Source organism: Zonotrichia leucophrys, chromosome 8 (assembly GCF_028769735.1).
Source record: "Zonotrichia leucophrys gambelii isolate GWCS_2022_RI chromosome 8, RI_Zleu_2.0, whole genome shotgun sequence".
Classification (NCBI taxonomy): domain Eukaryota; kingdom Metazoa; phylum Chordata; class Aves; order Passeriformes; family Passerellidae; genus Zonotrichia; species Zonotrichia leucophrys.
The window spans coordinates 21690468-21714594 of NC_088178.1; the positions used below are offsets into that span (position 1 = coordinate 21690468).

The window sequence follows — 24127 nt, forward strand, 5'->3', positions numbered from 1 at the left end:
TAGTTCTGACAGAACACAAAACAAAGGGAATTCCTCTTTAATATTTGTGTGGCAAGCAGACTTAGGAGTATATTGTACTACACAAAGGCAGGGGAGAAAAACCTCTTTGCCACTTTTCATCTTGGGTGTATGCCAATTTTAAAAAAGCAAAACTAGAATACAATCCTATTATTAGTGTAACAGATCATGATTGATAGTTGTTATGGCTAGAAATTGGTTTTAAGCACTGTATTTTGGAACAGCTTGAGCAATATTATAGGCTTTTACCTAACATGCCTCTCTTAAAATCCTGTTTCTGCTCTCAGTCTTTCAACCATGCAAGGTATCTATTTTTTATCTGTTTGAAATAACACTCACTTTACTGTTCAATAATCAGCCCTCTTTTTTTCCCCTCTGAAGCTACCATTTGTTATTTGTGTAGCTCTAAACTGCTCCATAGCAGCAAGAAAACCATAATGAAACTGAAAACAAAAACTGATTATGAAGACAAAAAAAATTTGTAAATATAATTGAAGTAGTAGTTGTAATAAAAAAATGTACTTAATTGCTTGAATAAAGATTTTTCCAAACTAAGGCCATTTTGAAGATTTATGCTTAAAAAATGTAGCCAAAGGAGTCAAAGTAGCTGTAAAGATCATAAAATGCAATAAGAGAGAGAGAGAGAGCAATAAGGTAGAGATAAACATTCATTACATTTGAGCAGGATATTAGTTTTTAAAGGTTAAAATATTAAATAAAATTCAGAGGAAATCTTTCCTAATTAAAAATGAGGTAATGTGAGAAAAATGAAAGTTGAAGTAGAAGTTGCACTCAGATTTGTGGTCAATGCTTGATGTCCAAGTGGGGACCGGTGACGAGGGGTTTGCTCAGTTGGGGCTGACCCTGTTTAACAGCTTTGTTGGTGATGTTGGATTTGGGCACCCTCAGCACATTTGCTGGTGTCACCACGCTGAGTGGAGTGGGTGACACGCTGAGGGGAAGTGATGCCATTCAGAGGGACCTGGCAATGTGTCAGAAATGTTCTGTGAGAGCCTCATGAAGGTCACCAAGGCCAAGTGCCAGGTCCTGCACACGTGTTGGGGCAGTCCCAGCCACAGATCCAGGCTGGGACGTAACAGATGCAGAGCAGCCCTGCCCAGAAGGAGCTGGGGATGCTGTGGGGAGAGGCTGGACATGCCCCACCCATGGGCACTCCCAGCCCATGATGTGAAATGTGTCCTGGGCTGCATCCAAAGCACTGTGGGCAGCAGGGGAAGGGGGGAATTCTTCCCCTCTGCTGTGTCTGGTGAGACCCACCTGGAGTTCTGTGTCAAGCTCTGGAGTCCCCAGCACAGGGGACACATGGAGCTCTTAGTAAAAGACAAGTCGATATTTGAGCTTGTGTTTTGGCTGATTGAGAACTTTGTGAGGTTAACAGGAAATTAGGGAAGCAGGAGGATGAAATCCAAATGCCAGGCTGTGGGAATGGTAAGAACCCAGAAGGTCCAGAGCCTTCCCGTGCCTTCCCATGTGAATCTTTATGCACAATGTTAATTCTTGTTACAGTGAAATGAGTTCTTGAGTCAGTGGCAGGTAAACTGAGCAGTTGAAATCCCAAGTAAAAAGAGATACCTGTCAACCTGCTAAGAGTTGTTTGCCTTTGTAAATTTAACAGAAATCAAAGTCATGGAAACAAAAATGAAAAAGTAGAAGCTTTAGATTTAACAGTAGTAAGATGCTTAGAGGTTATTCACCATTGCTGCTGTGAAGTAAACTGGGAGGTTATTGAATTTTTGTCTTTGGAAAAAATTACTTTAGAAATAGTACCCCAACTTCTAAGGTCAGGCAGGCTAAACCAAATGTTTTAAAAATTGATTTATCAAGTAACTGTCAAGTTCTTAGGGAAAAACACAGAATTAAAAAGAATAGAAACTTCATAGGTAGAAACCAACAAAATGCTACATCCAAATAATTGAGTAAGTTTCCATGAGAGAAATGCTGAAAGGATTGCTCTGGAAATATGCTTCTTGTGTTTTAATTGCTCTGTCAGAGAAGACGATCTCATTAACTTCTGTTTCTCATATTAAAATCCATGTTTGGGTCCTGTAAGTGGTTCCATACATCATCTATTTCTATTATCTTTTACTAAACGTCTGAGTTGGTTTCAAATTCATATTATGGACGAAAGGTTGCACTAAATGTTGAATCTAATCATATGGATATACTGTCTTTTGAACATTCCTGGAAGCAAATCTTATTTTGCTGCTTTAATATGTTTGAAGTCCAAATTAATCTTACACCTAGATTAGCATTACTGGGATGTGATAATGGATTAAGTACTGATCTTTTCTGCCCCCTGTTTCATCAGCTGCTTTCTTCTGCAGGAGTGGTAATTGCTTTGGAATGGAAATCTTCAAATAGTATTTCAGTTGATAAAGATTTGTGCAATATCCATGCAGATATTCTTTTGCATTAAAAAGGATTTTTCTACTATTTATTTTGACACACGTTAAATAGTGTAAGAGATATCAGAATGTGAATCATAATTCCTTAAAGAACTCATGTAATAGCTGTATGAGTCGTCTTGCAGAAATAAAAAATCATAACATGGAGATCAGCTCATGAAAATCTTAAAGTAAAAATATGAGTATCAAATAAGAAATAGAACACTTATCCTACAAAATACCTAATGCCACAGGACTGACAACTTACAAAGCAACACTATGATAAGGGGAAAATATGCAGTATTAGCTCAATGAGAAAAATACAAACATTAGTACTAACACTACAAGAAAAGTGCTAATGTTGCTAATGTGAATAAGGTCTCCTGTTTTTTGTTACTGGTAAAAATTCATCTGTACTATTTTGATCTCAAGCGTTCAAAGACAAAGCTGTCAGTTTCATGGAGCTTCAAATTAAAACATAACATAATCACAATTTTGGAGTCCAAATAGAAACACAAGTCAGCTTTTAACTTCAGATGAATTCTCCAGGGCAGGCAAGTGTTAAGAAAGTTAATTAAGATAATGTGAGTAAGGCTTTTAATGGACTTGCAGCTGTGCACGTGGCCACCTACTGCATCAGCTTTGTGTCTTTGTGTCTTGTCCTTACCTGGGCAGCTCCAGGCATTTAACCACGGCCTGGTTTGCAGACAGTTTGAGAATTAACTGAGAAATAAGACCATTTATGCTGTTCCTCAAGGACAGTCATGAAACAATGGAAAAAACTCAATTGCAATATTTAAGGGCAGCCAGTATGCACTGAGGTTGCAATAATAAAACCAGCTTGCAGGGAAGAGATTAAAACTTCACTAACAACAAAATATTAAATATGATCACTTGCTAAAAACAATTTGAACTTTCAATAGAGAAAAGACATAATTGTACAAGAAATTGATTTTTGGGCATGGGAGGCTGCATTCTGATGCACAAGACATAATAACAAGCTAATGCTAAAAGAAAAGCACATTAGCTCCTGTTGTCCCCTAATACTGGACACAGTAGAACTTTCTCCAAAGTACAGAGAATTATAATTTTAATTTTTGCACAGAATACAAGATGCTGATGCATTACCAACACTGCCAGCAATCTGAGTTAGATCTGAAATAATCCTTTCTCAGTTAAGAAAGATTGCATCTTCATCTCCAGAAGCTGTTCAGGAGAGACCTGTCACTCTCCTCCTGTTGCAGCATTAATGCTGGAGATTAACCAAGCAGTGTAATTCCAAAGTCCATATTATAAGTATGTGCAGTATGAAATTTAACAACCAAGTCAAAATTCAAGTAAATATTCTCACTGATTAACATAAAGGTGCTAATTACTTTTTCAGCGGTGAAAACCTCAGTGATAGAGATGCAAAAACCTGAAGTAACAGCTCTTAATAGTTGCTGGTGGAATGGCAGTCAAATGACAAAGCCTTTGAATTCTTGGTAGCTCTTCCTTCTCCTGGAAGAAATCCTGATCCACAGTGTCTTCAGGAGTTTGATTCCTATTCCTGGAGTGCATCCTCTTGTGAAAAGATGTGGTGATGTAGCTCCATCCATCCCAAATGACACATTTGTGGCATAAGAAGTATTTCCGCTGAGACTTCTGTGTATCAGCAGCAGATGGATCCCTCTGTAGTCCTCATTTGCTGGAAATTGGGGCTGAGAGTCTTGCAGCAAATCCCTCAGAAGTAAACTGCAGTGCAGTAGAATAATGGAGTGGAGTAAAAAGCCAAAAAGGTTGATTGTACTAAAGAGGATTCACTGAAGGTGGGCCATAAAACAAACAGAAAAGTGCTCCCACAGAAAATGGCAATGGCAGCCGTAAAATCAGATAATAAAGGGATCCTACCATGAAGACAAAAAAGCAAAAAACAATTAAGCCCCCCCAGAGAATCAAACTAAACAGAAAACAGAAAGCAAACAGGCTTAGGACAGGGAGACACAGGCACAGAGCAGCAGCCATGTTGCCACTAAAAAAATCCTGTGCTTAAGCAGATTAGGAAAATTCCTCTTGCCCTAAGCTCTCACAGTTTGCCTGCTATATATATTGTAGGCTATTTTTGAATGCCTCCATAAATTACACATGTAGAAAATGCATTCCAGAAACCTGTGGCTTTCAAGCCTTTTGTTTTCCAAAGAAAGAATTCAGTTGTAAAAGGTGGTGTTGGAAATAATGCTGTTATCTGTGGAGCATCGGAGCAAAATTTCCTTTTGTGGTGTCTTTGAAGTTTGTATATATACAAAAGAAAATGTGGGAGCTTTCCATTTATCCCAGGAAAATACAATTTATTTGTGTCTGTGTATTCATAGAAATCGTGTGTATGAAATAATGTATATATATTGTCCAATTGTACCTCTTTAGTACTTAAAGAATTTAAGTACTTCATTGCTACTATTTTACAAGCATAGCCTTCTGAAAATCAGAAACTTTTAGTTTCCATTTGTATGGAAATGGAAACACACCTATTTGTATGCATCATTTCTTGTGCCAGCATTGTCCTTTGTTTTGAGTAGCTTTCCTTCTGTGAGAATTCTTCCCTCAATTAATCCATGAGATTGTCCTCACTGCAGCCAGAGACTTCTTGTGCTGAAATGATGGCTGCCAGCACTTGAATATTCATTTTAGATAGACTGGAGGCTCTCCTTGCTGAGCTGTGGAAGGCATAATCATATGGATATACTGTCACACTGCAGGTGTTTGAAGATACTTCTCCTTTGGCTAGAAAGAAAAGTTATTTCCTTTCTGATGAAAACCTGTTCAGTAGTGGTTGGAGGGTTTTTTCTAGCTTTAGGCTCAAGTATGTATTCCATAGGAAAATGAATTTCAGTAATAGTAGCAAGCTGTCTTGTCCAGGAGTCTGGCATTTTTCTTTGTGAACAATGTGCCCAGAACCAGACATGGCATCATAGCTGCTGATGTGCTTCTGATTGAGCTAATGCCATTATAATAATTTCCATATTATGTTCCATCTTGTTCCTGATGCTGCCTAGCAGCCTGTTTGCCTTTCATTCCCCAATTAAAGCTGTCCATTGTCTTCACAGTTTGTCCTCTGTCCTTTTTCAAATTAGTTCTAATTTGGCTGTATGTGGGTGGGTGAGGAGTGAGTTGTGTATATCTGATTCTGGCCCTCTTGCCTGAAAAATTCCTCACACTGCCAGGATTTACAGGAAACCCACATTTGGTTCTGTGCAGTATCTGCTATTGCAGTGTAATCTGGAATTAAGTTAGGAAAACTCAATCTAAATGGAAAACTCAAATCTCAAATTTCTAACATTTTGCAGTAATAAAATAACAACACACTTTGGAACTTTGCATTAGTTGTTTGGGTTTTTTTTTTAGTTCTGTAAGTTTTTTTGACCCTCCTCAACATTAGCCAGCTGTCTGCCTGATCATCTGGGATACTGAGAATGCCCAATGTGTTCAAAGATGCAGGAGTGAAAGGAAAAGAAATTTCTAACTTGTATGTAGAACAGGGGACAATGAAAAGGGTGGCTGTCATCAGCAAAGAGAGAATGCCTCAAGTCAGCATTTAAGAAGAAGCCCATAAACTCAAAAAACTGAACTTGCTCTTGGATAGATCTCACCTATGTTTAATTTACTTAAAAAAAGTAGAATAGATTGGGAGGAGAGTAAGTTTAATTACTACTTGAAGGAGAAGCTTAATTAGCATTAAGTTCTAGTACCTTACACACTGTTAAACATAAGAGACAGGTAGAAATCTGGTGTCTCAGTGAAGGCTTCTCCAGTTTTTGCAGAGAATGCAGCTCACAGGATGGAGCAGATCTTCAGTGTGTTTGGGTGTGTGGTTCAGGGAGCTCTCAGCACTGAGAGCACAGGTTTGCTCTTAAAGTGCCTGAACTGGGCAAACCTGGTAGAGAGTCTCAGAGGTGAGACCTGCAGGGACACCACAGGGGCAGCCCCACTGCGCTGCTGCTGAGGGTGGACCTGACCTTTTAGACAAGATCCACCTTCCACCATTGCATCCTTCTGGTCTGAGGAGGCTCCTGCAGCAGAGATGATGTCCCCAGGGATAAGGGAAAGCTGTGATAGTGGGTGATTCTGTGAATAAATGCAGCTAGCTCAGGTTCTGTGTGGGAGGTTCAGGGAGGGAGGCTTCCAGGGTAACTCGAGGTTGCTGAAATACAAGATTTCTGTGATAACATTCTCTGGAATACCTGCCAGTTCTGTGTGTGAGAATCTGTAGACAAGAGATTAGTAGACCACATGTGTGGACAACATAAAGGAGTAAAAAGGAGGAATTAGGTGTGATGGGAACTGATCACCTCTTTGGGATCAAAGGCTTCTGCCCGGGAGGAACACTGCACCCCAGTCAAGACAGAGTCATGCTGTGGGCACTAAAAAGCAATGTAGAAGGCAGAGGACAAACCCAAAACAGCATCTTTTTTAGAGATCAGACTGCTCTTTTGTTATCCTGGTGAAGCACTGGCCCAGATTGAAAACTTCCATTGTTGTGACTTGTTCTAATTTTGCAGCTTCCCTGATCTTATTTAATGTTTCCTGATTGTTGCCATTGCCTTGAACTGAGAATTGGTAGCACAGCCCTGGAACTGTATTTTTGGCTCTTACAGGCTGGGTTTCCTGCCCAAAGGGATTCTGTGATGCATTTCTTCTGTAATATTTTTATCCTGGTAAATTTCATCCACAGAGCATCTTCCCTGCTCCCACAGCTTAATCCATCAATCCTGATCAGTAAATACTGACAGCGCTATCCCACAGATTATCCTCCTGTGGGCAGGTGTGTGGGATGCCTGTTACAGAGGTGGCTGTTTGATACCAAATATACTTTTGTTTTATTTTCCAGGCTTCTAGAATTCATGTAGAAGCACTTGTAAGTTCTGCTTTGCTTTATGCAGTACTGCACATGGTAGCTCCCTGGCATTGTAGCCAGATTCATTTCCCTTTCCTGTATCTTGCTATTATATTGTTTATTTGCCTGTTGGCTTTTTGAGCCCGTTTTTTGCTCTCTGCCTTTCCCAGGCTCCAGAGACTTATTTGCTGTGATAGCAATACCTGAATCTGTGAAGCAAAAACCTTCTAGGCATGAAGGAAACCATAAATGGAGATTTTCAGACTCTACAATGAACCGAATTTCCCACCTTTTCCATTGAAATGAATGGACATTTGTGTAGTGTGGTTCCAATATTATTTTGAAAATACTATTTTTTGGTCAGTCATTTGCTTTAATAGTTTCTAGGTCTGAACAGTGGAATGCTGTTTAAGTACACTGAAATTAGGAAAACTTGAATTATTAAGACTGAAGATAAGGTTTTGCTCTCCTCAGTATGGTAATTTTACAAGCAATTCTTTAAAGTTTGTATAACAGTACAGATTCTGCTTCCTAGAACCTGTACACATTTAAATGCTCTCTATCCATTTGCATTTAATGTTAAACTTGGGTAGAGAGGCTATAAATATTCAATTAGAATAAAATGAAAATGGGAAAATGAAAAGAATATTTTATTAATCTATAATGTCTATTGATTTTTAGGTGAGTAGGCATAATGTCTATTGATTTTTTTTTTTTTAAGGAGCATGTACATAACAATTTAAGCACTCTGGACATAAATGCTGGGCAGCTTCTTTGAGGTGGGGGAGGGAATATGACTTGAGTTGCTTTTCCTTCTTCTGAAAAATAACCCAACACCATGTTAACAAAGCAATAGACTTTCCCAGGGGCTCACCTAGTAAGACACCAGGCTCACTACATCTGAAAAACTGCTTTTAAATGTTTTTGTTGCCCAGTCTCTGGTAGTTCTTGTGTCCAGGTGAACCATCCTAGGATTTTTCTTAAATAAACACTAACCTGACTTTTAAATTTGTTTGAAAGATAAATGCTCCTATAAAAGTAAGTGATGGGCAGAAGAGAAATATTCATTATTTAAGAAGCTACTGTGGAATTAAAAACAGTGAAAATAAAGTGGTACCTGTGACACACCTTTTTTTTTTTTAATCATGTAAGTGAGGAAAGATCATTTGAGATGCTAAGTCTAAATTGTCACTTAGCACATATGTAAATCTGGACTAACCCCAGGGATTGCACTGGGTTTGTTTTGGGTGTGTGTGTGTTAGAGAAATCCCCCTATAGCCAGTCATGTGTAATTCCTTGAGTAGATGGTGGGTTTGCTTCCTGGTGTTAAAATTCTGAATTTGACAAGTACAAAATTTGCATTAAAAAAATAAATCTAATAAATCTTTAAATCTCCAAAGTTTTTTTCCTCCTGGTTGAACTGAAATGCTTAAAATACAGTGGTGAATTTGGAGCAACGTTTCAGCTCCAGGAATAGGATTTAAATTGGAATTTAAGTGGGAATCGCCATCTTACCTTTTCTTTGCTGTGCTTTTTACTTTGTGAGAAACTGAAAAGTGAAACATGTTAAAAGAGCTTTCAGCCTGTTCCAGTCAGATCACATTGGAACTATTTTATCAGTTTCTAAACTGTTTTATTGAAATGAAAATTATCAGTTATCACAGAATTTAAATTTGGAGGTGAATTAATGAAATTAATTCAATTTTGTGTATGCACTGAATGATTCTACAGGATCACTTTAATGCTTTTACTAATCCTTTGTTCTGGCTGCTGAAGTTGCACTTCTGTTGTGGGAATTTGGGAGCACCAGGACAGATTGTGACAGCACTGCCTGAGAGAAAACATTGTGGAAATAGGGATTAAGGAGTTAAACAGCTAAGGGAAATAAACCAAGAATTTTCTTGATGAAGAAGATAACTTATCATACCAAGGAGCATGGGTAGATGGTTGCTATCAGGAAATGAAACCTTGAGTCATTCTTTCAAAGCTATTTAGGTTAGTTCTTCACAGATGGTCCCTAAACTTCCATTTTTTTGTTATTTCTTTGAAGTTTGGTCCCTCTCAAACAAAAATGTAACAAGTTCAGTGAAAAATCTCATAAGGCTTTTTTTCCCATTAGTTATCAATAAGAATTGCTTTATTGTCCACAGCAAACATTCTTTGTGTAGGATGTCCTCTAATGTACATAGCAGCACATCAAAATTGTAACTTCTACTCTGAAAACAGCTGTTGAGTTTGGGCTGATTGTTAGTGAGGTGGGATAGACAAAAGAAAATTACAACAAAACTTCAAAAACAGCAGTGGGAAAGCTTGTGCACAGGTATAGACCATTTGTACTTAAATGCTTCGATGTACTGAAGCTTTTTGCCTGTTAGATAGTTTGTAGTTTCCATGCTGCTTTTTCTTTCCAGTATGAGTAGCTTTTTTTGTGGCTTTTATGAAATATGTATCAGAGGATTTGGTTCTGGTATTCAAGTTCTCCTACAGTACATTACAGACATGAGTTAAAAACATTGTATTAAAGACTTTTTGGCTCCCCAGAAGCTATTCTGAACTGAATGCTTTAATCATGCATTGAATTCAACCTGAAAGTGTGAACAAGGCCATTGATTAGACTTGTGGTTTTGAGACCTGTCAAGTTGAGGAAAAGCCCCTTCCTAAATCCTCTTTGAAGAAAGAGACTGTTCAGTGACAATTGGTGATGAATTTTCAGGTACTGCGAAGTCTTAGGAAATTTTTTCTGTACCCATAAATGCAAACAGGAATATACCTTAAAACCTCACTTTGAAGCCAACAGCTAAATTAAAAAAACCCTTGCAGTTTCTTCTAAAAAGAGTGGAGGATGAAGAGGAATGCACAGCAGAGAAATTGCAGTGCAGACAGTCCTCAGTACCTGCAAGGCTTTTCCTGGTGACGAAGTCAGTGCTTGTTCTAATTTGAAGTATGGTAAAGGACAGAAGGCAGAAGTTTTAGATATTGATTTGTATCTTTTGTCTTGATATTTTTAGGAGAGTCCATATTTATAATTTAAATGCAACAGAAAGAGAATCCTTGCCAGAACATGTCCTTGTAATAGAATCAGCTGTTTCTGTCAGCCCATTACAGAGCACAGTAATCGCCCATCAGAGCTAAAAGTCATTAGGCACAGTCTGCACTTTCTCAAATCTGTGCTTTGGGAGTGAGTGCCTGGATTTTACCACTGCTTTAATTGGGGATGAATTTTCCTTTACTCTGAAACAGATCTCTTGGCACTGAGTAAACCTGAATTATCCAACTATATTAAATGTAGGGTTGTTCATAAATAAATCTGTAAAAGATGCTTAAATGTATCCCATGCTTTTTCATAGGAGAAATCTGAGTGATCCAAAAACTTCAGTTCTCTTGACATTTGCAGAATTTATGATGTAACTGTAGGACAGAGTTGGATGTGGTTATTTAAAAATATGCCCAGGGATGAGGTTGGTCAGTGTCTGTGGTTCCCAGCTCACCTGTCTTTCATTTTGAAAGCAATAAATGCTGCTTTTGTGAGATATGTTCTGTCTCTTCTAAGCCTGCAGTTGTTCTTACCTACACGAGTAGAAAACTTTCCCTACATTGGGTTTGATCTGTAAATGAATGCTGAGCTTGGCCTAGAACCACTTTGCAGTTTCTTATTTTATATTCCATCTTAGAGCATTGTCACACTGTTGAACCCTTGAAGTTAATATAAGATTGTGATTTTAAAATTAGAGTTCAGTTGGTGGTTATTACAGTTCTGTCTCACTGAAATGGAGAGGACAATTTAATTACTTTTTTCTAATATATTTTTTTTCTTTATGATTAATTTAAATATGCCTAAGCAGAAAAAGCCCCACCAAGAAGTTTGAAAGTATGCATGAAAGATGATAGGAAAGCATGTTCCAATTTAATGTTTGGTTTTCACTGAAATGATTGTTTTTCAGAACTAATAATAAAAAGTTGTGGTATAAAGGCTTTGTGTTATAACTGAAATGAGTCATGCTAGATGTGTAACCACCTTATATATCCAGGGGGTGAATATTCTTCCCATACAGATAATATGTGTAAATGTCAAATAACTGTGGCTTTTGCTTTTGGTGAAAAAATTATTTATTTTTGAGGAATGAAGCAACAGAGCCCTTTCTTTCATCACTTTTGTCAAGGGTTTGTGCTCCAGTGTGGAGCCCAGCAGGCATAAGCAATATCAGAGACTATTCACTTCTGAGGGCAGAAAGAGAAGTTAAAATTCTCTTGTTTGCTTACAGAGGTGTAAATACTGTCTGGCTCTGATTATTCCAGGTTTTCACATGGTGCTCAGCATGTGGATTTCTTCATTAAGTGGCTGATGTCTGTAACTATTCCTTTGCAGGAAACGCTCAGAGCACCCTGTCTGTCCCTCCTTCCGTGGTTTTGTGAGAAGCAGTGATTTGAGAGGGGTAGGCTGAAGTGCCTCATGTAGCTTAGCTGAGCAGTGGAAAATTACATCTGCTTGTTCTGTAAATAATGTCCAGTCAGAGCAGATGTAATTAACTACTGAACTTAATGGATGCCACGTGAGGTTACAGATGCTATCAGTCATAAACTAGATGAAGGCAAGGGAGCTTTATTTGCTTGGAAATCCTTTTAGGACTAATTACTAAATATCTTTAAAACTGATTGCTTATGCTTTCAATTTCTGAGAGTGTTTTACCATATCTATGTGGAATGGATTTGATGCAGCTTTAAGGAGGGATGGGAGACACTTTTATTGTTGAGGTTTTTGAGGAGCTAAAAGATTTCTCTTCCCTGGGACTTTCTCCCAGAGCTTTACTGTCAGGAAACTTGGTGATATTTTAGGGCTGCCCAAGCTGTTCAGCTGTCTGGCAGCACTGGCCTGACACATTTTTCTTTTTGTCTAAATTAATTGAGAAATAGACAATTGTAAAGATAAAATTCTGTTAGTGTGTCACAAGCCTTAGCCTAACATTGGCAAAGCAAGTGCAGGCATGGGCAGTGCCTCTCAAAAACAACCACCAAATTTAATTTCTGCCTGTTTGCTTTCAAACACTTCACAACTGGGGAGTCAGTGAGAAACCAGCCTGACAGACTGGGCTGGTGGGAGAGATCTGCTGCTGACATTAACTCTGAACTGACCATGTGCCTTTTGTTCGTTCAACTATGGTATTGAAGAATGTCCAATTTATTTTAATATAATATAATACCAGTGTATCTCAATGTAATTTTAGGGGCAAACTTTGATTTTTGTTCATGGTCTGTATTGACAGTGCACTGAATGAATATGAGCTGATGAGCCAGGGCTGGAGTTTTCATGAGATGCTCATTGTTTTATATAGATTTTTGTAGGATAAACCAGAAAGGTTCTTGTGGAATCCTTTTGTTGGGGTTGGTTATTCAGTTTTAAGAGATATTTAAAGAGTTTTAAGAATCAAATTGGTTGTCAGGTAGCCTTGGTGACAGTTAATTTGTCTAGAAACAACATTTTAAGGAGTAGACGTGTGTATAGTAGAAATATCAACTGACTTAATCATAGATTAATATTAGTATGAGCTACAAGGGAGAGAATAACACTGGATTTGTTTATTTGTAATGCTCTTGGCATTTTTAGCAGCTGTGACTGTTTCCTTGTGACCATTGCATGCCCAGTCTTGAAGGAATTTTTGGTGCAAGTCAAGACAGAGTAATTTTAAGGGTGGTTTCTAACAATAGCATTACAGCTGGAGTTCTGTACAGCTCTGAGATGAGACTCTTCCCTGCATTTTCTAAAATTTTGCAGAATGTGACCTTTTGACTTAAATTTCTGAAACTGGCGCCGTCTGGCAAAATGGAAGAGAATTTTGAACAGTTGCTCCCATTATTTGGGATGAGTGTTCAGTGCTGGGCAGGCTCTTTCACACATCAGGAATCTGCTTCATGGCCTTGTAAAACTAGAATTAAGTAATGAGAAAGATTAATGAGCTGTCTAAGCTGTGTGCTTTATTACTCTCAGTATTCCTTTGCCTTTAGGCTAATTTGTGCAAAAATATATAAGGAAGATTTGGAGCATTTATTATTGGCATTATTTCTCAGGTTTTAAAGTATTACCTTTTATTTACAGAGGACTGCCATGTGTCTCACTTTTTATTTTGTTGCTACACACACACACACACACACACACACACACATTTTGGGTTGCTGCTGTTGTTTAATTTGGGGAATAAGTCATCATAATGATCTTCCAGAGCTGCTGCTGTTGCAATTTATGGATTGTCTGTTAGGAGAGTAAATTCATAGTTTTTCTTCTGCTCTGCTGTTTTTTTTTCTATGCTTCTGCATCACATCTAGGACTCTGGGTGCAAAATTCAAGCTCTAATATTTAAATTTCCTTTTTCCTGCTAATGAAATTGCACCTTAAAAACATTGTCTCTTATGTGCTCTGTAACATTTAAAAGTAAGTTTGGTAAGTGTACTTGAAGAGGGCTGCTTCTATGATTGGTTTTATTTTTTTAGCCTTGAGGAAAGCAATCAAATTAATAGCAAATTAGTTTGCTGATGTCTAAGGACTGAACAGCTGAGTTACTGTACCCCTGCTATTGTGGCCAGGGCTCTTAGAGCTTGTCTTAATTTTCAGAGGCCACTCTTTGTTTAACCACAGCTGAAAAGCTTGGGATCGAATATAAATCTAGGAATTGTCTTTATTATGGGAAGAAAGAGACTTCTGCTTGGCTGAGGGCATGAAATCAGAATGACCCTGTGCTCCTGGTCCTGAGAAACAGAGACAGGGACGAATCCTGTGGAGGAAATGGAGCTGCAGGACTGCAGTCACTCACGGCTGCTGAGGACGTGTGGGTGCCACCTGCCCTGGGCTGTGGGTGCCCCCTGAGCTGTGGAAAAGCTGTGCCTTGTCCTGGGGCTGGGCCCTTCATCCCTTGGGAATGTGGTTTGCATCCCTTGTTTTTATTGCCATTTGCCAGCCATGACGTGTGGTCTCAGTCCTGTTTGTTGCCATGAGCAGTGGCCCATGCTGTGCGCTGTGTAATGTTGTATTTTGGGCTGGAAAACATGATGTAATGTACAAAATATGGAGCAGACACTCCAGCTTACTGAAATACATATAGATATAGTGTATATATATATACACATGGGAGTGGGCACTGAAAATATTCTGAGGAAAGTGTGAATTCTTGCCTGTTTTGAGATGTATTCTGGAATTATTTTAGGTCAAGTAGCAAAAGTCCATAATCTTATGGAAAGCCCTGAGGTTAAGTGATATGAAGGGTTAGTGGGAAGCTTCTGGTCACATATATTCTTGACAAGTTAATGCACAGATGTGACCTGGATCCTTAGCTTTGCTCACCAAAGAATAAGTTTCTGTTGCCCATTCAGAAGGGCTGGTGGGGGAGGGAAAATAATTTGCTGTGTTTGAGAATTTTGCTTGAAGTTTAAAGGGCTTTTAGCTTTATTTCCTTCTGCAGTAACTCCAGTTTGAAATAAATCCAAAGGCTTTTTATTTTGCTGACTAGTAAGGGATTTCTAAGCTGAAGAGAAAAGAAAGACTGGAAGATCTAAAAGCATGAAATGCATCATTGGCTGATTTGTGACCTGTGGGTCGAAAGACTGATATACACTGAATATTTAGAGAAGTAGGGCTGCCTGTTAGTTAAGCAGCTGAGAGTTTTTTCCCCATTTGGTTTTATATGTTTGTTGCAAGTGGTATTTTTATTGTCATGCAGCTTCTGCTGAGGTAGAAAATGAATCAAAACAATAACTTTATTTTGCTATGAACTTGTAGCATGTTTACGGTAGCACTGGGTGAACAGATACACTATGGACTATTCTGGTGTCACACACATTTTTCTGGAGGCTGTGGCCCTTTGCCACCATGAAGTGAGATTTCTTAGGAAAGGGTGGTTCCAGGCAGTTTGTGTGGCACTGGGAATATGGGGGGATGCCCTGGGACTGAGCTATTCATGGCATTTTAGAATTTGTGTGACGGCAGACATAAATTCAGTAGAGTGCAGAGAAAGGTCTGGGAATTAAATCCATGTCCTCTGAATATTTTGAATGGTATTGGCAAGAAGCTGGATATTCGTTTTCTGTATTTTAAGTATCTCTGTAGCTAAGCAGATGAGCTAACAGTATGATCCTGAATTTAGTTTCTAGAAAGTCGGTAAATTACAGAAAATATCTGCAGCATATTCCATAGGTTCATCTGACCTTCAGTACAGATACAGTTTCAGTGTTGCTGTTTAAAATTCTTCACTGATGAGTTTGGGAAACAAGTTCAGATGTAATCATTTCTAGACAGAGAAATTGAGAAGTGCTGTTTTTAATAACCATTTACAGTGATATGGTGAAAAGAAGGAAATTATTTTTCCTGACAGATTCTGATAGCAGAAAGAAAAGCTTAGCATGGGGCATTTTTTTTTTTTTCTTAATCACCATGAAAAATTCTTTCCTGTTAATCTGATGGATGGATTACAGTTTGTCCTTGCACGGCCAGGTTGTACTTTCCATCAGAATTGGAGATTCCAGCCCTCATTATATCATTTCTGTAATGCAAATGGTTATGTATAGAGGGAGATTTAATTAATCCCCTGCTGGTTGGTAGTATACCCTAAAGCAAACATAGTCAGCAAAGGAAAAAAAATTAAAACAAGAGTGCATGGTACCAGGTCACTGACTGTCAGTGGAATTTCATCATCTGTGAAATATTAACTTATTAACTGAAATGTATTTACTCTTATAGCTGTAAAAATATTTGTCTATTGTCCCAACTGGTATGATAGTGAGTACCTTGCAAGGGAGCCAAGGTCAAAAGCAATCTCAGGAATCATGCTGTCTGCTCTGGCAAAAATATGGAACATCCTGTGTGGTGATGGTTCTCATTTTAATTTGCAAGGACTCCATTTAAGCTGCCATCAGTGCAGGCTCCAGCATCCAACTTTGCCTGTGGGTCTGTGCCATATGTGCAGATACATATTCAAGGACAAATTACAAGACTGAGAGAAAGTGACAAATTTGAGTGATGGGTTCCTGTTTTTTCACACTTTTGTAACATAACGGATCTGCTGGAACGATGTGGGCTGTATTGTAGGTCAGTGAACAAATAGATTTCCAGACTTTATTTCCTCTCCATATTGTGTGCACACACCTATGCAAAAAGCCAGCACTCTTCCTGCTGCTTGAAACATTCCTGTTTTCAGAAGCAGTTTCTGTATATAAAAAAACTGAATAAATGTTTCAGTATCTATGTATTAAACAATGTATTTTACAAACAAAAATGATCTTTCAAATGACTGGTATTTTTTCTCTTTAGCCTCTTTGCTGCATGTAAAATGAGAATTGAGTTCTCTTCTGTAGCATGATGTGGTGTCCAACTGATTTTATAGCCTCATGATTGAGGTGATGAACTTAAGATAAAAGGAAATATAAGGAACTCTTTTGAAGGCAGATATTCGAATCAGCTTTTTATACATTCTGCGATGCTGATTTTCTTTCCCAAGGTTCCTTTTTAACTGCTCATCTGAAAATCTGCTGCTTCTTTTGTCTTGTAGAGATCAAGTTGCATGTTTAATAATTATGCCCTGAAATGTGGAACTGGTACAAAAAATTAACTTTCAGAACAGTCTGTTCTTGTCATTTGGGTACTGCAAGATTTAATACACTCCTTATTTTTTAGGATCTGTGAAAGTAGTTCTTTATTTCCACTTCTGAAAGTTCTTTGTGAATAATGTGCACCAATATTTTATGGTGTTCTTATGCTATTTAGCACTTCATATAAATCAAATATAAATGTAAGCCTCTGTTTGGAGGGTTATATTGTTGACCTAGAGAGCAGGTGGCATGGAGCTGGCTGGAGTAATAATGGTAATATAAATATAGCTGCTGGCAGCACAAGTGCTCAGGGAGGCAGATGTGCTGTTGGGAGGGGCAGTTTGGAATCTTGCAGGTTCCTGTGTTGTTCTCGTCAGAAGGGTGGGCTTTAATGAAAAATGTCCTTCAGGATAAACTAGCATATTGAAAGGATTGCAACTGCACCCTTTAAATAGTTTCAGACCAAGGAATCACAGCTCAGCACTCTTTTATTAGTTATCTCACCTCTTAAAATGTGATTTATTTTTTCAGGATACATGGAAATGTAATGCCAAACTCCTTTGTGGTGTGGGTGGAAACCAGTTAAATCATACCACCTACCTCATAATGTACTAACTAAAACATTTAATCTCTATATAAGTGATACTATGTATGATTCTGAGTAGACTTTAGTCTTTATAGGGTGCTTATGGAATGCTGTTGGACTTACATTTTTCATAATTATTGAATCACTGCTTTTGTAGTGCTGCTCCATATGTTTGAAACCACCCTGTCATTATAAGATCCAAACTCTCTTTGGTCCCATTGCACACATTGAGGTGTTGAGCTGTCTTAAGACCCAGCTGAGTCTCAACCCTGCGAGTGTATCCCCATCTCTGGGGGGCATTTTCATTGTCCCCTTGATCCCCTGGAGATCTGCAGTGTTCTCCTGGCAGTGGCATCCTCAAAAAGTAAATAGTTCAGCAGTTGTCTGCAGTCTGCTCCCTCCTTTCCATCCCCAGGCGTTTTCTCTCTGGGGTGTAACTTCTTCACACACAAACTCTGGTGATCTGGGAAAGCAAATCTCATCATTACACTGCTCGTGGTTGTGTAATGTCCAGCTCTGGTGCTTTTACCTTGGCCCATTTTGGGGGATTTTAGGGGTTGTTACTGGCTCTGGAGAGGCAGAGAAGGGCAGAGAGTTGGGATAATGCATTGTCATTTCTCCAGAGGCCAGGGAAAGTGCTGCAGAGGCCAGGACATGGTGGGCTGTGTGGCTGTTAGGGTTTGTGAAGGGGATTTTAAGACTAACATGAACTGAGGCACAGTGGAACAACAGGTATAAAAATTGATTGTTTTGATTGTGCTCTTTGTTGTCAAGACCACAGCGGTATTAAATGGGAACTGCTGCCTATTGATTGCACAGTTGCAATGTGTTTGTCAAGGTGGTGGTGCAGAATGAAGACAATTCCTGCATGGATAGGATAATATTTCAATTGCATTGAGATGTCATCTGCCAGGACATTGTTCCTTCCTTATTTGGAAACTCAGTTTCCAAGGGATGTTTTCAGGAACAAAGTCCCAGGCAGTCCTCCTCCTAACCTTGCGTGGATTTTATCCTGAATTTCTTACATTATAGGAAGTATTAAAGGTCGTATTGTTTGAGTAAAGCAAGAGTTCTGTACGGGAAAGGATTTGTCCATTCCTGTTCCTGGGCCATGTTTCTTGTGATGTATGTCTGGTAATTACAAGTCACAATTACCAGAGCTATGCTGCTGCAAGGGAGTGTTCTCTCTTTAAATGACTTTTCAGCTCTAATGACTAGAGCAAAGCTTGTAAAAATGAACCCTAGAAGTTCAAAAACTAGAAGGTAGTTAGATTTAAAGGTCACTGTTTTGCTTTTTCATCCAGTACTATGAAATTCCAGAGTTTTATACATACATTCTAAACATTCCAGGGACTTACTGTGTTGGAATCAACAGAAATACATCATTTGAATAGAAAAGTGCCTTCTGCCAAGGGGTGCCATCTTCTTTGAAAAGCATAAATTAAATACAGCTGCTCATATGACGAAAGAGATGTATATGCATGTCTAACTAACACACTAAAGAAACATCTAAAGAAACAGGATAACATATAATCCCTATATTTTATCTGTTTTTTTTATTCATTTGCAGTAGCAAAAGCTGTCCTTGCTACATAGGTTTCACAGTTGGAAACTAATTCTTTCTAACAAATGAGAGTGGAAGAAATACCTTTTTTAGAATATAAACCACACAACCTGTTATAGATGCTAATGATTTATTATCTTACGCACTTGAAGTGTTTTGATTAGATCTTGACAAGTTTGTCTGACGACAGGAATTTATTTCTCCATGCTGTAAGCTGTCAGCCTTGAGATAATTCACACATGGAATTTGCTCGGCACTGTTAAACTGTAATGAAATTTGAAATTATGGAGAACTAATACTTGGAAAGAATAATGGCATGTGAGAGTTATTTATTCACTTATTTGTTATTAGTGGCTGTAACTTTTTGGTATCTTTGAAAAACTTCAAGCCAAATCCAATGTGTTACTGATCAGACCAGTCAGTGCCTGTCAATAGCATTGTTAGTCATGTCAGTCAGCACAAACACTGTGGCTAAAGATGGAAAAGAGATTACCTTACCAGTGTTATGGATTTGATTTTTTTTTCCTATTGATTTTTTTTTCAATATTCAGTGAAAACACTGATTTTTTTTTTTCTTAGAGGGGATGAAAAACACATCCCGTAGATCAGTACCCTGACATCCAGCTGGTGTTTGCCGTGCTGGTGCTTGCTGTGCTCAGCCGAAGCGAAGCGGCCGGGGATGAGCGCGGCCCGTGCCGATGTTTTAAGGAGAAAACCTCCAGAATCAGGGGCCGGGCCGGCGGCCGCGGCTGCCACCTGGCGGTGTCCGGCGGGAGTGCAGCCTCTGCAGCCGGGCGGGGCCGGGGACTGCGGACAGGGGACAGTGCCGGGGATGGACCGTGCCAGGGGATGGGCAGTGCCGGGGATGGACAATGCCAGGGGATGGACAGTGCCAGAGGGACAGAGCCAGGGGATGGACAGTGCCGGGGATGGACAGTGCCAGGGGATGGGCAGTGCCGGGGATGGGCAGTGCCAGGGGATGGACAGTGCCCGAGGCGGGGACAGGGGACAGTGCCGGGGATGGACAATGCCAGGGGATGGACAGAGCCAGGGGATGGGCAGTGCCGGGCATGGACAGTGCTGGGGATGGGCAGTGCCAAGGGATGTGCCGTGTCCAGCAATGTCCCCGCCTGGAGATGCCCCTGGGCTCTCTTCTGCAATAAAAACGGAAAAATCCCCCGTCTGCCTTTGCTTGTGCTGCTGAAATGCAAAATGCTGCTAAAAATCGGAAATAGTGTTTGGCCTCGAATTTTTTATGATAATACATAACATAACTAATGTGTATATTTAAAAAAACCAAATCCAAATCACCTCCCAAATGCACTCTATGGCATTAATTCTTCCTCTTGGTGAGAGTGTGAGCCCATACTGCAGCAGCTGCAGGCACACCACGTTCCACACTTCTGGAAGTGGTTCGGTCTGATGCTGATGAGGTATGTAGGACAGAATTAATTACTGCCTTATCTGTGCTCAGGCTTGAATTTCAAAGTTATGTTTGCTCTGTTGAGTACTTATGATTTTTAACTCCAAAGGCAATGATTGTTTAGGCAAAATGAGCAACCTTCATACCCCAGACTGTGCATTGTGAATGTGCAGCAGCAGAGCTGTGCAGTTCCACACTGAGCATGCGCTGGGAAATGTCCAGCTCTTTATTCATTCCACCTCAGTCATTTATTGATAAATAAATCAGTAATATATAATAAAAAGTAAAATTAACTCAAAATTTTTTGTTTTTTCTTCTAGAAAGAGCTCAGTCTCCCCAGAAGAGGAAGCTTGTAAGTATAATTATTTTTTATTCATCCCTTGGTTTGTTTTGAACATATATAACTGTTCAGTTGTGGAAGTAATTTAGATGGGCAGATGCTCTGTTTTCTCTGTTCAACATTTTCGAGAATCTGTCGTGGGCTTGGAAAGAGCTAGCTTGGATTTCTGTGAGACTGAAGCCTCTATTCATTTCCCTAAGTGTAGCAGGAAAAGCAGGGGTAGTGTAAGCTTACTTCTAATTACCAGCCTGAGCTTGCCCTGATACCAAAGTAGCTGCAGTGTTGAGTGCTGCCCCTGTGACGGGGCTGAAGGGACTCCAGAGGAGCTGCTGATTGTTTATGTGATCTGGACAACTCTGATCACTGCTCTCCAAACAGTCTGTTGACAGAAGTCTAAGCACACAGCTCCTGGGCCACACAGGTCAGGGGTTTGTGGAGCAGGCAGCCTGATAGAGGTGTCTCAATAAAGTAGTGCATGTCAGGAAATGTAGGCTTTTAAAACTGTCATTTAAACAAACAGCAATTTTTTTTAATGCATTATGATGCTTAAAGAATTTCAGCGAACTAACTTGGTGTTTCAATGGTATTATAAGAGCTTAGCTTCTGCTATGCTTACAGATTTATGGTGGAAGAAATTGCATTATTGATTGCATTATATAAAAGAGAAAGCTTTTGTACTGCCTGCTATTGCATTATGATTTAAAATTGTTTCCCAAAGCTTGTGGACTACAGACATGAAGCTCACAAAAGCTTATAACCTTTCTTCCTCAGGTTTCTGGTTCTAATGAGAAATGATTTTCAGTCTTTCAGTGTAAGCTATCCCCTTTGTAACAGAAACAGTGTTTGGAAAATGCTGTGTAGAGCTTGTGATTCAGGGCTGAACAATACAGAGGATCAAAAGGTCTTTTTTTAAAAGTGGGGCATGACCAGACCTTTTTGTTTAGTTCATATGACAATGATAAACCAGTCAGGGAGTTATTTAAAGAACATGAAGCACTGACTGGTTTTGGGGTTTTTTTAACCAGTATGCCTCAAAGGCTGGCTTAACGAGATTTGAGAGCTTTCTAAGACAGGTGGTGTTCATCATTTGAAGATTATGAAAGTTCTTTGATCAAATAGTGGAGCAGTGAGTTACCAGTGAGTTTTTTGTTGAATGTAATTTTTGCACAAAACTTTTGGAATTGAAATTGAGGATGCCAGAGATATTCCAGCTCATTCCAGCATGGAGGTGGGTATGACACAAGACTAGTCATGTATTTTCATTTGAGCTGTCTGAGATACAAATGAAGTGCTTCAGATGTGTAATGTTTTAGTTACTGGTAACTAAACCAAATGACTGAATATTTTATTTCTGTATTACTTAACTCCTGCAATTTTCATTACTTCACTTTAGTTTTCTTCCACGAGTGAGTGCCTTTTAAGCTGTCACTATATGAAGTAATTTAGCAACCTGTGTCAAGAAGATCCAGGCCATAAATTTTAAGCACAAGGTTTCAGCTATTAGTGAGACTTAAGATGTATGAAGAATTGAAATGTCTTAGTTGCCTGTGTTGTCTAGCTGATTATTTGATTGTAGTTTCTGGAATTACAGATTCTCTATCAAGTCAAGTACCAAGTGTAGTCCAGAACCAAATGATGTTTTGTGGTTTGAGAAGTTTTAACTGTTCATGAAGTCAGTGGTGCATTGTGGCTGATACAGACCTGTGTTGATGATATACTATGAAATGTACAGGCTCACTGAAAAGGCTCTTGTGGAGTTGATCTGCTTGATTTTGCATATGCCAATATCAGAGTGCTTACTTGATTAAAAAAAAAAAGCTCTTTGTTTTTGAATTAGAAATTAGAGAAATTTATATCAAAGGAATAATTATAATATATGCATGTAATAGAAGGTACAATATACTATGTATAAATTTGTTCAACCATTTTGTCAAAAATAATGGCATTTCAACTCTAGGCAGTTCTTGGTTCTTCTGGAGGGTTTTCCTCTGCTGAAATCAACTTTAATGTGAACCTCATATTCAAAAACAAATTCTGAAAATAAAATTTATTCTGAAAAGCTGCTGTTGTGCTGTGGCTGATGAGCACAGGATGGGTGTAGCCATGTCCTGAGTCATTGGCTGTCAGCCATTGACTTTTGATCACCGACAGAAGCAGAAGCAGGAATGGACAGGAGGATGAAGTACCTGGCTTGGAGCCAGAAACCCTCAAGAGGTGCATGAATTTCCTTTGCAAACTCCAGCCTTTGTAGCAGTTGAGTAGCAATTGAATTATATACAAAAATCAGCCACTCAGCATTTTTTTGTATGCTAGTCTGGAGGTTGGGGTGCACTTCTGTAAAAAATCTGCTACTGCTGAGTCGTTTGGTGATTGCTTTGCTGGATTGTTGAGTTACAAAGGTTTTAGCCTGTGGATCAGCTTGGGTATTTGTCATTGCTGAATGAAAAAGGATGAGCTATTCCTGAAAATGCTTCTAACTTTTTCTTTGTGTGACTCTCAATATTTCATATTTCCTGAGTCAGTATGAGTAATCTCTGTTTTATTGCAGGGACTGATTATAAGCAGGGACAACAAGAGCTGCTGTGCTTATTTGTGCTAAGGAAAAGGAGTGGAGTTACATGTCTCACTGTTTTTGTCAGGAGAACATGAGAACTTTTGTCACCTAAAGAAGCTCTTGGGTGGGAGCTGAAGAGAATGAATGGTGGGATGGAGCCTGTGAAGTCTGTTGATGAGTGTTGATGACTGTTTCCATATTAGCAGAAGGAAACACAGGCATGCTGTAGGGGATGGCTTTGCACTTGGGTATCTTGCAATCCTAATTTTGAAATAATCAGCACAGAGTGAGCAGACATGTAAAACAGATGGGGGAATTGTATGCAGGGTGACATTAAGAGAAATGCCTGATAATTTAGATACCATTTTGTTGTTAATGTGCTTAAAGTGTTTGTGTTTCTATGGGGGGTTATGTTTAATGCACTAAAGGAGATGATATTCAGCTGAGTTGTAGGCTGCTGAGAGACTGAATAGTTAGAGAACAGGAATAAGTAGTTATATTTTGTCTCTGGTGTGGTTCAATAATCAGAGTTCAAAGTTTTCCTTTAATGAATTATGCATATAAATGTATTGGTTATGTTTTTCCCCATGCTTTGTTCACAAAAGAAATAATTACCATTCATGAATATTTTCTTTAGTTTCAAATAGTGGATGTGGAGTGATAGACTCAAACTTTGATCTCCAGCCTATTAATCAAAGTGGTTTAATTATTTTCAGCCATTATCCTGTTCTGTTCTCTGTAGAGATTGGTTTTTGTATTGTTGGCTGCAGCTTTCACATGGCTGTGATGTGCACCTG

The 24127-nt window shown here is 39.0% G+C and overlaps 1 protein-coding gene across 3 annotated transcripts in view; it reads left to right on the forward strand.

The window, feature by feature from the left end:
• Nucleotides 1–24127, forward strand: part of MAST2 (microtubule associated serine/threonine kinase 2) — a 186573-nt gene that overhangs the window by 59502 nt on the left and 102944 nt on the right. For all 3 annotated transcript variants that reach the window (XM_064720422.1, XM_064720419.1, XM_064720420.1), the window contains one exon: nucleotides 20757–20788. In XM_064720422.1, coding sequence (XP_064576492.1) covers nucleotides 20757–20788 — 32 coding nt within the window. The remainder of the gene's footprint in view (nucleotides 1–20756; nucleotides 20789–24127) is intronic.